This window comes from Rhinatrema bivittatum, chromosome 6, assembly GCF_901001135.1.
Source record: "Rhinatrema bivittatum chromosome 6, aRhiBiv1.1, whole genome shotgun sequence".
NCBI classification, from domain to species: Eukaryota; Metazoa; Chordata; class Amphibia; order Gymnophiona; family Rhinatrematidae; genus Rhinatrema; species Rhinatrema bivittatum.
Genome location: NC_042620.1, coordinates 43969033 through 43982395, shown reverse-complemented (window position 1 = coordinate 43982395; position 13363 = coordinate 43969033). Strand labels below are relative to the sequence as shown.

The window sequence follows — 13363 nt, the reverse complement described above, 5'->3', positions numbered from 1 at the left end:
CCCCGACACAAAAGCTCTTATTACCCCAGATTCTCTCACACAAACACACATTCTCACTCTCACTGGCTGCCACACACACACACACACACACAGACCCCAAGCAGGCACCAATTCATTCTCACTTATGCACACAACACCAAGCAGACACCCATGACAGACCCCAGGAAGGCACCCATTCATTCACCCATGCACACCCAAGCAGTTACACATACACACCCTCTCACCCCCCCCCCCCCCTACTGACACACAGGCTCTAATGTTTGGATACTTGCCAGGTACTTGTGTCTTGGATTGGCCACTTTTGGAAACAGGACCTGGGCTTGATGGACCATTGGTCTGACCCAGTATGGCATATCTTATGTTCTTAAGTTCATCGACACAGCCAGGCTCTCACCCCCCTACCGACACACACAGGCTCTCATCCCTCCATCGACACACACAAACACAAGGTCTTGCACACCCACACAGCCTCTCACCAACACACACAGGCTCTCACCCCCCTCCAGCATACACACAAACAGTCACCCATCTACGCAGGCAGCCAGTCACCCACCTGCAGACACACCCACAGGCATACACACGCACACACACACACACACACACCCATAGGGCCTAGGTCTTTTTTTCAGCCTCCAGTAGGAAGGAGTTTGCTGTTAGCCACCGCATCCTCCTCCTCTCAAAGAGCTAAAAGCATCTGCAGCCTTTGCCTCTGCTGTTTGTGCAGGCAGTCGGGGTGGGGAGAAAATCCAGCGATTGTGTGCTGGTCTCCTCCCCTGACCTAAATGCACATGCAGGAAGGCTTCACTTCCCTGCAGCTCAAAGCACGTTGCACTCTGAAAGCCACGTTCGAGGAAGGCTGCTGTACCCTCGGCAAAGGCCTTCGAACATCGCCGGTTGTGGGGTGGACGGCAGCAGGAGTCGCATTCATCCCCACGTTATCTCCTGCTGCTGGGGGACCAGTCCACAGCAACAGATAACATCGGGATAAACGCGACTCCTGCTACCCGGGGGTTAGGGACTTGTGTTTTCTCTGAGCGGATCGGGCAGGGGTTTGGTTTATCCCTGCTCGATTCGATGTTTGACCTTGGAGGCAGGGTGAGGCGGTGGCTGCGGTAGACGTGCTTTGGAGGGGCACTTTTTGCTGCTCCAGAATTCTGCCTCCTGAGGCCACCGCCTCACCCTGCCTCATGATAGAACCGCTCCTGCAAGCTGAGAGCCAGTATTGTCTGTACCCTGCTCCTGCTGGCATCCTCTGTTGCACTAACAGCAGCACTAATAGCATACGCTATGCCCCCACAGATGTTTCGTGCTTTTAAAGAGGGGAGGGGTGGTACAAGAAAGGCTGGGATTTTTTTTTTTTGTCTTAACAGGCTATCATATTTAATATAGCAGGTTAAGTTATAAGTTAACCCGGATAACTTTAACGGGCATATTTATTGCCCCAGATAAAATTACCAGGCTAAAAGCTATCCAGCCAAGCTAATTTTATCCAAGTATATTCAACAGGAGACTTGTCCTGCCGAAAGTTTGTGACAAGTTATCCAACTAATGTTACCCGTATAACTTGTCTGTTCCCCAGCTTGTTGAATATATAAGATCTGATATATAGGAGAGAAGCTAATAAATAAGGTGAATTTAAGATTTTTTGATACCACAAATTCATCTTATGTATTGCTGACTTCACACAAACACACACACAAACATATATCTGTCTGTGTGTGTAAGGGAGTCAATACATAAGGTGAATTGAAGTGCAGAATAAAAAATGTTTATATTCACCTTTTTATGTGTAATATATAGGTATAGATATACATAGAGAGAAATATTGTATAGATATACATTTATACCCATCTCCTACATACAGTGGACTGGTAGAGATAAGGGTAGTGGTCTTGAAAATTATGTATGATATTCCTATCATATTGAGCAATGACATTTGCATCTAGTTTTTTGAATTATTAGATTATATGAATGAGAAAAACTGTAATAAACAAACACAAAGAAAAAATGCGGATATAAAAGATTTAGGATAGATTAACATAATATGAATGTCTATTAGCTGTGACCATAAGACATGTGGTAAATATGAATTACATTTCTTTTTACAACATCATTTTTCTGTTTTAGGTAACCTTCAAAGCATCAAGACATTCAGTCTCGCCAGATTTAAAATACGTTCTTCTTGCATATGATGTCAAACAGGTAAATACTGACTGGCAGATTAAAAAAAAAAAAGTAATTCTACCTGAAAAAAATGAAAATGCGTTATGTCAGATGCCAGAAACCCAGGTTCCCTCGATGCCATGAACCCCAAAGCACCACAGATACAGCAATGTATGTTAACTCAAAATGATTGGGACGTTGGGTTAACCTGAGTCAACCAGTACTAGCAACACAGAAAGTAGAACGGTTGAATAAAGAATATATATTTCCTCATTAATATAACACATAAAACCTGAGATTCTCACATTCTATTCTCAAGGGCCGCAAACAAGTCTGATTTTCAGGGTAGCCAAGCTATGCACGTTAGCCTATTTCTTAGATGCTGCATATTGCAAACACATGTCATGCATATTCACTGAGGATATCCCGAGAACCAGACCTGTTTGCAGATCCTGCTAGACACCCTTGTAACAAACATTTTTGCATGCAGTTTTAATGACAAAATGGAATCAGTATTCAAATATTTTGGCTAATATTTTGTAAAACCTGGTCAAAACTCAAGATTTAAGTATCCCCCCTCCCCCCAACACACACACACACATACACACTCTCCCGTCTATATTTTATCTTCATAACTTGTCAGACAAAATTGAGCCAGGTAAAAAGAAGTGACACGATGCATGTTCTAAACTTTAGTCGGTGAGTGCTGATACTGAATGTGATTCGACTAAGTCCTATAGTTACCCAGAGAATAACTATAGCTGTCCTATAGTTACCCAGATAATCTGAGAATGGAACATAGATCCATGTATATTCCGCTGAATATCCAGGTAAACTTACCTGGGCAACTTTCCGACTTGCCAGCCCATTGCATTTCAATCTCTATATTTTCTAGCTGTGAAAGAAATGTTTTATTTAATTGAAAGTATGACATTTTATTTTCCTAATTTCCATAGCAAGATTCAAACTTGAAAAAATGTTGCTATGACTTGTGTCTTATGGCCTATTGCTCAACTAATGTGTTTTGCTAGTGAAAGAAATGCATCGCATAGCGAACCATGGTTTTGATATTCTAGTGTTGGTGCATTATGAACTAAGGTACAGATTGTTTTGGACGATAGATTTGGGCAAATTGTGTTTTGGCTTATGTAATGTTTATTTGCAATTTAATATTTACTAATGCATGGTACAAATGATAAGATATTGGGCATTGTATAATGATGAAGTTGTGTATATTGTTTTACGTTTGATACTGTGATGCCATCAAATATCTAAACATTTTGAAGTTTACACTTGGAATAAATATCATGTAGTAGTGCAGAGTTCTTAAGTTGGCAGAATCAAACATTTTTTGAGGCAAATATCTATTTTTATGGGGGGGAGAGCAGAAAAAATAGCAGTATTGGACAATAAAATACAATATATTTATAGTTTAAATGATGTTATATATAGAATTTAAGGGTAGAATTACTAGAATTACTTTTATTTGTTGCTTTGTAAAGTGTTGCAGACTAATATTGTTTACAGGTAATGAGACATAGCCATATTTCATTACCACGTACATGAAGCAACATTGTGTACTCTGAATTTGGCCCTGCAAATTGTACTGCAAGTAGATAACTGCCGAAAGCAATTCAGGGCATAAAGCTGAATCCAGTTCATGCGAGTGAAATCTTGCACCATTTACACAATGAACAGAGGTGGCCTGTAGGAAGCTCCTTGGAAATAACGTAGGCACATAATGCTGTATCTTTTTGTTTTGCAATTATAGGTCAAAGGTGAAATTTCACAACCTTCTGACTGATGTGCCAAAGTGCTCTTATCATGAGACCTTGAAAGCTGCATTATTTATGAAAATGGATGTATTTTTAATTGACAGTCAAATCAGATCTCTTGTTGTATGGGCAAGAAAGCAATAGCCATGTGCTTCCTCTTTGATGAAAATGGACAATATGTTTGCAGAACAATAACTTAGAAACCCAGATTATGCTTTATATAGCGGTAAATATAGATTAAAGATTTACATTTAAAGATTTCTGGACATTTTACGAAGAAATAATGGCATCTATATATTGAGGGGCAATTGCACTATTCCATCTGTTAAATGCATATTAGCTTGTGCTATCTAATGCATATGTGCCAAGTGTGTTAATATGCACTCTTTTCATTTGTATTAGCATTTTGCAGATATTCATTCAAATTTGAAACAAAATCAGTTCAATAGGTATTAACACTGGATATATTACACAGCATTAGTACCTAACGAGCGTTAGCATACCCAACTAACCCAACAAGGTTAAATATATTTCAGGAGGTATAATTTATTTTCTTGGGATTGATAATGATGATATGTAGCCTAGCGATAAGAGCACCAGCTGCCCTATATTTCCACAGATTCTTAAGCTCTGGGCTACAAACTTTTCCTTTACCTACATACCTATTATTCACTGTTCAAGAGATCTCTCGAGGCATCACTTCTCACTCAAGGAAGATATTCAAACACCATGCTAAAATTGCTGGGTTAGACGAGGGTTGCATGCATAAAATTAGCATACACACGTGTATATAGCAGTGTATACATGCATATGCTCTTTTCTAAATCTTGAGTACATGCACACTTGCAGTATCATGTGTAAATATTAACAGGGGAAAAAGAGGGTGGTTTAGGGGCATTCAGGGGCAGGGTTTAGAAGCATGCATGCAAATTCCTTTTTGTGAGTGTGCATGCATTAATGAACTTGTCCGAATACTTTTATGCTTGCTAATTGACTTGCACAATGGAAATTGCACTTGACTTTTGTTTGCAGTGTTCAGGTGGGAGATGTGGGTGAATTGGTGGACGTTCAGGGTTAAGTGCTGGATGTTATGATCCTGCCCGCGACAGTCGCGGGCAGTCCCCTACCTTCCTCTTCGCGGCAGGCTACCGCCGATGTCGTCCTCCATGGCCCAGAGGCCGCGGCTGGCTCCTGCTCTGCGCTGGCAGGCTGAGCCACCCGATGTTCTCCGTCTTTGCGGCTGGAGCTGCTGCCAGGGTCCTTGAATGGCAGGGAAGCCGTCTCCGCCGGTGCTGCCTCTTCTTCTGTTTTTGCGGCAGGGAGCCGCTTCTCCTCGGGCCTCCCACGCGGAGGGCCGCCGCAGACATGTCTGTTTCTTCCTGCCTCAGCATAGGTGTGGGCACTTGCCTCTCTCCTGCTCTTAAAGGGCCAGTGGCGGGAAAAGCCCTGCGGCCCTCACCGATGATGTCATCAACTTGTTCTGCTTCAGCCCTATAAAAGGGCCTTGCTGCTGTTCCTCAGTGCCTTCAGATCCAGTCTTCACAGCGTCTGTGGTCCTCTGTGGTTCCAGTCCTGCTTTGTTCTTGCTCCGCCCATGCTTGCATGCTCTCACCTCCTATGGTGTGCCTTAGGGCTCCTCCTTGAGTCATGCCTTGGTCCAGGGGCTCATGCTCTCCCATGAGCTAGCGACCTCGCCTCCATGCTCTCAACATCAATCGAAGGCCGCGGTTGCAACACTGGAGGGTCCAGGTGAACCGGTGAATGTATGCATGAACTGATGGAGATATCAGCGAACTGGGATTCCAAGTACCTACCTCCGTATTTATTTCTAAGATATTATATTTATTTATTTGTTTATTTATAAGCTTTTATATACCGAAGTATCGGTGATGGCCTTCACTCTGGTTTACATTTTAAACAACAAGATACATCGAATTCTGCGGAGCAGCTTCAACAGGTTCACAAATTGTAATGAATAAATACAAAACATTCAGAGGAGCAACTTAAAAATGGATAGGTATAAAACTGGATAAGCATATGAAACTTGGGATAAGAACCATTTTAAGGAGTAGAATACTGATACAGTAGCATTTTAAAAGGTTGATAGATACAACATATAGTACTTTGTTCACGGGGGTACTAAATTGTGGGATAATCTGGAGGTGAATGGGAGAATGGGAGGATTATGGTGGAGAGAAGTGGGGGGGGGGGAGTGGGACTACTGGGGGTTGTCATATTAGTTTGTTTATCTGATCCCATTTTTGTTTGCTTGTTTGAATAGCCAGGTTTTGAGTAGTTTTTTGAACAATCTGGTATTGCTTTGAAGTCTGAGACTGGGAGGTAGGGTGTTCCAGAGGTGAGATCCAGCTATTGAGAAAGCTCTTTTTCTGGTTGTGGTGAGTTTGGCGGTATTGACTGGTGGGATTTCTAGTCGTGCTTTATTGGTTGATCTTGTGTTGCGTTGATTGTGGTGGATTTGAATTAGAGAGTTGAGGCACTCGTAGTCATTGTGGTGAATTGAGTTGTGTATTATTGATAGTGTTTTGTATTCTATTCTTTTTTCTATGGGGAGCCAGTGTAGCTCTTTTAGTATGGGTGAGATATGGTCGGTTCTTTTGAGTCCGGTGAGAATTTGTGCTGTGGCATTTTGTAGTATTTGTAGAGGGTGTAGGGTGGATTTTGGAAGACCTATCATGAGAGAGTTGCAATAGTTGATGCTTGAGAAGATCAGTGATTGAAGAATGGTTCTGAAGTCTGTTTGGTTTAGTAGGGGTTTGAGGTGTTTGAGAATTGCTAGTTTGTGGAAGCCTTCTTTTGTTTTCATGGCGATGTGTTTTTTGAGGTTGAGTTGGGGGTCGAACCAGATTCCCAGGTCCTTGACGAGTTCTTTTAGCTTGATGAGGTTGTTGTCAATGACAATCGGGTGGTTCAGGTGATCACCGGAGTGTTTCTTTCAATCAGCATACATTCAGTTTTGCTGATGTTGATGCAAAGTTTTAGTTGGTTTAATAGGAGTTTGATTTTGTTGATGGTTGTGGCTGCGATGTTTAGAGCGTTCTCAATGGAGTTTGATAATGGGATGATGAGCTGAATGTCATTGGCATACAGGAAGTAGGTGATGGAGAGGCTTGAAAGAAGTTGGCAGAGTGGTAGAAGGTATATTTTAAATAGGATGGCCGATAGGGAGGATCCTTGTGGTACTCCTGTTTCAAGAGGGATGGCTTCAGAAGTGTGGTTGTTTAATTTAACCTTGTAGGATCTATTTTGGAGGAATGATGTGAACCATTCAAGAGTTTTTCCTGTTAGACCTATTTCGAATAGTCTGGAGATTAGGCTACTGTGTTCGACTGTGTCGAATGCTGCCGATAGATCGAGTAGAATGAGGATGTATCGTTGTCCGTGGTCACATTGTGACAATTACTATGCATGTAAAATGTAAGTGTGTATTTTTTATTAAATGATTTGAGAAAGTATGTGTGTTCCTGCATTACAAATATACACACATACTGAAACATGCGCGTGGACTTTCAGGACAGAAATACATAGTATTTTATCAACTGTGCAACTCCTACCACACAGTTTATTAAATACTACATAAGGCTTCGTGCACCCACAACGCACACAAACGGTGTAGCATGGACTGTTTTGAAAGTCGGGCTATTAATACGCAAAATGGACTGCAAATTCCATCATTAGTACATTAACCTCCTTGTTTCTATCCATAATTCTATTCTTTTAACACTTCTATTTAAAATTACGTCTTTTGTTCTCTAATTAAAATATTTATTATTCAAAATGTTCTGCTACCCTACAGATACTTTAAAGTATTCTGCAAAATTTTGATAAGTGCAGGTTATTAGCTAGTTTTTTTTCTAATTGAACATTTACATAGTTTTGATAAGTGAAAAAGGTATGCTTATAGGGCAGAATTTTCAGAAGGATTTACATGCAAAAAACCTGGTTTTATGCATGCAAATAGGCTTTCAAATATTTCCCAGGGGGTTTATGAATTAAAACGCATGCAACACTGATTCTGCACAAAATTTTACATGTACTAGAAAGAGACATTCCTGTGGTGGAGTTGGGGTGGGGAAAATATTTACTCATATGCTTTTGATTTTCTACAGCATTTAAATGCTTAAAGTTGGGTTTTACACATGTACATGCACTTTACCCATGTAAGTGGGCTTTTGAAAATTGCTACAAATTATGCTCTTAAATTGTCCACAGAATTTTCACATGTAAGTGCACTGTAGGCATGTAAATGGCTTTTTAAAATTGCTATGCTAATATGTTACATTTACATGTGTAGCTCCTTTTAAAATTACCCATTTGAAGGTGAATTTTAAAAGCCCGGTGAGCTCGTTAATTAGGGGATGTGTGAATAAGCCAGGCTCGCGCACCTGCCGAGCGGATTTTAAAAGCCACCTGGATACATGCGTGTCGACCGCCATGCGCCCATCTGCAAAATTTTCGAAAAAAGGCTGGGGTGTGGCTGTGGTCTGGGCATTTTTGGGGGCATTTTTGTGTGCCTCAATAGTTACGCGCCTCGGTGCACACCAAGGTCCCCATGCTGTGAAACTTTACTTCTGCTATGGATGACATGTGAGTAAAAAAAAAAAAAGGACTGAGCCATTTCAGAGGGGTTTGAAGGATCTGAGATAACTGGTGAAGAGTGTTGGCTGTCAAACTAGGCAGGGTTGGAGGACCTATCTGTTAAGTGGGCAAACTGGTGGAAGAACTGGTAAACTGGGAATGGCATGGGCGCACGCTCCTTTCTAAAGCCCCTGATTTTCGCAGTAGGAGTGGGATTTGCATTCACATGCACGCACCCACTTAGAATGTGGCTACATATCTGCGCACATGCGCGCCATATTTAAGTGGGCATGCACATATGTGCACGAATCCCGCTTCTACCCCGTTAATCGAGGAATTGTAAAAGGCGCGCGCGTCAGCGCCATTCCCAGTTTTCCCAGTTCATCTCCAGTTCGCTCGGTTTAGAGATAGCTCCTCCAACCCCCACCAATTTGATATCCTTTACTCTCCCCCCCCCCCAACCCTTTAAACCCCGCAGATCTGCCTAGTTTTCTTTAAATTTTAACTTATTCAGCATCCATAACAGAAGGACAGTTATATGGCAGGGGGCCTCAGTGCACATCAGCATTTACGTGCACATCTTGGGCTCACACCCCGAAATGCCCATGCTCCACCCCCTTTTGGAAAACTTTCCAGATGTGCGCGCTGCGTGAGTTGCGCGCTCATCTTGGCGGCCTTTGAGATCCACTCGGCACGCGTGATTCCAACTTCTTCGTGCATCCCCTAATTATGCCCACGTTGGTGCTTTTAAAATTCACCTCTAAGGGGGGGGGGGGGTAACATTGAAAACGTTTTTAGGCAGTGGGCAGGATGGGATATTATGGAGAAGTGGGGAGGGACAGGGAGTGTGGGGAAGGCACCAATAGGAGACTGGCTTGTTGCAATCCCCGCTTCATTTCCTGAGGTATGCTTTGACCAATAGGAAGCTGCCTGCACTCTTACGGGCAGACAGATTCTGGTGCTGTTCTTTCATTCATCATTATTCCTGTTGCTATGCACCTGGCTGCTACTGTTGTAGCACAATGTACTATTGTTTGGGTTTTTTTCCCTGATAAATTATTTACTGATACATTACTACAGGGATAAGCCTGTGTTCGGCAGCCCAAGGGCCATCTGGCTGTTTCATAAAATTCTGGAGGGCTGCATTTAGCCTTAGGATCCATGAGGTCTGCGGCAATGCGCACAAGACGAACACGAAAAGAAAGTGAAATGTAAGGCATTGAAAAGCAGGAAGGCTGAAGCGCAGCTTCCTAGGCAGGCTTCTTGATGCTCTGCAGTATCAGGTGCTCTGAGATGCAATTTGAGCACATTTCTGGTAATTCTTCATGCCTAGAAATGTCCCAAATTTTCCATCATTTTTATATTTCATTAACCGTAAACAATGACTTATTAACAATCAAATTGCTATGATGAACTCTAGTTTCAGTTTTTCTGTTGCTCTTTAAACTTGAATTTTAAGCATGCTTGTCAGAGACAGGTTTAATGCATTGCCAAAATAAAAGTGCAGGGTGAGTAAGTGAAGCAAGAAAGTACTTTAGAGGAGGATGGGAGTGTCCCTTGTTAAAACTATATTGCGTGTACCCCTTAATTAAAATTTTTGCTGCAATCCAGACAACACAGCTTTAAAATTCACTTCCTTCAAAATCATACGTTCCTTTTGGCTAAAAACGGCATGCACATTGGTCAACTGTTGCGTGTCCTCTAAAACCATTCAATAAATAGCATTTCAGTAGGACTGCTGTGCAGGTCCCTTATTTTTCACACACTTCAAATCACATCCTAGTAACAGGAGTCTTTGTAGGTTGTGAAACTTTTTAAAGGAGGATCAGAAAAGATGTTTATAATACATGAGTTTAAGACTCTACAGGCCTTGCTGGCTGAGCCTGAGAAGTAATATAACATGGGGGTGGGAGGGATCTAATGCCTTGCCAGCAGGAGCTGCTCAAGGCAATCTGCTACCAAGGCAAGGGATAAGATGGCACCCGCCCCCCCCCCACCCAACCACCCTGCCCCCTCTACTCCCCCATAGGCTCCCTCTCTCTGGCACCCACACAGAAGCACCCTCACACATGCTCTCTCCCCACCAAGCACCCTCACACATGCTGTCTCTCACAAGCATCCATGCACCCTCACACATGCTCTCACACACTCCTAAGCACTCTCACACATGCTCTTGTACCCCCGAAGCACCCTCACACATACTCTCTCACAATCATCTATGCACCCTCACATATGCTCTCTCACCCCCAAGCACATGCTTTCTCTCACATACCCACAAGCACCCTCACACATGCTCTCTCCCCCCAAGCACCCTTGCACATGCTCTCTCTCACACACACCCCCAAGCACCCTCATACATGCTCTCTTCCCCCCCCCAAGCACCCTCACACGTGCTCTCTCTTACACACCCCCAAGCACCCTCACACATGCTCTCTTACCCCCCCCAAGAACTCTCACACATGCTCTCTCACCCCCCCAGGCTCACAATTTCTTTCTCACACACATACACATAAGCTATCACTCACATACACACAAGCAAGCTGCCTCACACAAACACACAAACTGTCTCTCAAACTCACACAAGCTGCATCTCAAACTCACACACACGTACATACACACAAGCTGCCTCTCACACAAGCAAGTGCGCACACACGCACACAGAAGCAAGCTGCCTCTTTCTCTCTCTGTTCTTCAGCTGCCACCAGCCCAAGCTCCAGCGGCAACCCCAAACCTCTCTCCATTCTTCAGCTGCCGCCAGCCTGAGCTCCGGTGGTTGCCCCGAACCGAGCCTCTCTCTGTTCTTCAGCTGCCATCGGCCTGAGCTGAGACAGTCGTGCCAGGGGCAGGCAGGGTGAGGCGGACGCATCAGTGGCATTCTGAGAGAGGTATTTTTTTGCCACCTCAAATTTCTGCCACCTGAAGTGCCTGCCTCACCCTACCTCATTATAGAACCGCCCCTGCTTGCCAGACAGTCCCATGTGATTTGGACTGAAGCCAAAACAGGTGGATTAAACCTCTTGTTAAAGAAAAAACTGTGGTTAGCCTATTGGTTTAGTTTATTTTACTCCATGTTAAAAATTCAATCTCAGTTTTGCTACCTCATTCTTATTTGTTTATTTTATTTATTAATTTAAAATCACTTATATCCCACACCCTCTAAAGTTCGGGTCGGGTAACATAGAGACGTCCAAAAAAATTCATGATGAAATCAATACGTACATAGTTAAACAAATAAGACTTATTAGAGAAGTGATTCCTGTTTCAGCAGGGTAGGACTGCTGTGGCTGTAGCATTGACAAGCCCCGGAAAACCTGGAGCCTCTGTGTCACTTTAAAGTGATGGCTATCGGGCTCCAAAACAGTAAACTTTTACCTAGAACTAGAGCAAGTAAAAGTATTTATAAAATGCTGCTATGACATTTAGCAAAAGCATCCACATCATCATCATCACCCTCATCCTTTATTTCTTTCACCATTTTGGGGCAAAGAATAAGGTATACTATTTGCAAGGTAAATAGTGGCAATGTCAAGTTTAAACATTAAAGGGCAGATTTTCAATGCCCGGCGCGCGTAAATCCCGGCCTTTACACGCAAGGCCGGGCCTTACGCGTGCTGGGTGAATCTTCCAAAAGGCCCGGCCACGCGTGTAAAGGCCGGGATGCGCTCAAGTGCCGGGCCTCTTGGAAGGGGTGGGCCGGAGGGCGGGGAAGGGGCGGGGCAGGATAGCACCATTGCTCGCTGTCCCGGAGCATCGCGTGGCTGCCAGCGCGCGCAAGTTACTTCACGTCGGGCCCTGAAATAACTCGAAAAATAAAAGGAAAATAAATTAAAAAATGATTTTTAGAGGGTGGGGAGGAGAGGGGAAGGGGGAAAGGTGGTTGGGGTAGGAAAGTTCCCTCCCAGTCCGCTATTAAATTGGAGCGGACAGGGAGGGAACTGGGGAAAGCCCCAATGCGTCGCCGCATGAATATGTACAAAATCGACCCCTCCCCCCCTTGCACTCACCGCCACTGATTTCATAACATGTTCGCGCACTGGCGCGCACATGTTACGAAATTGCATGTCCCTGTGTGCGCGCACATGGACGCGCACGTGTATTTTTGAAAAATCTACCCCTAAGATGGTAATTTTTAAAAGAACTCACATGCTTAAAACAGGGATTTATACGTGTAAATGCACTTTACCTGTGTAAGTGGACTTTTGAAAATTGCTACAATATATGCCATTGAATTGTCCATAGGATATTCATTTGTAAGTGCACTTTGTGTGCGTAAATGGCTTTTAAAAATTGCTCTGATAATGTTACATTTACATGTGTAACTCCTTGTGAAATGACCCTTTAAATAAATAACTGAATAATAAAGTTATACGGGGGTAGTACTCAGGAAGCCATTGAATAGACAAGTTATCCATCTACAGTTAGTCGGATACCATATCCCAGATATTGAGTGGAATAAATGCCCCGGCGGCTCTACTTGATTAAAGCTGTCTGGCTAACGGTAGCCGGACAATTCAATGGCGTATATTGTAGCAATTTTCAAAAGTCCACTTACACAGGTAAAATGCATTTACACGTGTAAATCCCTGTTTTAAGCATGTGAGCCGTGTAGGAAAGTTCCCTCCCAGTCCGCAATTGTTCAACAAATTGGAGAAAATTCTTTTTCATTCAACGCATAGTTAAGCTCTGGAATTCATTGCCAGAGGATGTGGTTATGGCAGTTAGTGTAACTGGGTTTAAAAAAAGTTTGGATAAGTTCCTAGGGAAGAAGTCTATAAACTGCTAATAATCAATAAGGAATAGTAGCTTGTGATCTAATATTTGGGTACTTG

The 13363-nt window shown here is 43.1% G+C and overlaps 1 protein-coding gene across 1 annotated transcript in view; it reads left to right on the top strand.

The window, feature by feature from the left end:
* DPP10 (dipeptidyl peptidase like 10) overlaps window positions 1-13363 on the top strand; it is a 1181383-nt gene that overhangs the window by 672642 nt on the left and 495378 nt on the right. The window contains exon 5 of the mRNA XM_029605348.1: window positions 2128-2202. Within this exon, the coding sequence (XP_029461208.1) occupies window positions 2128-2202 (75 nt within the window). The remainder of the gene's footprint in view (window positions 1-2127; window positions 2203-13363) is intronic.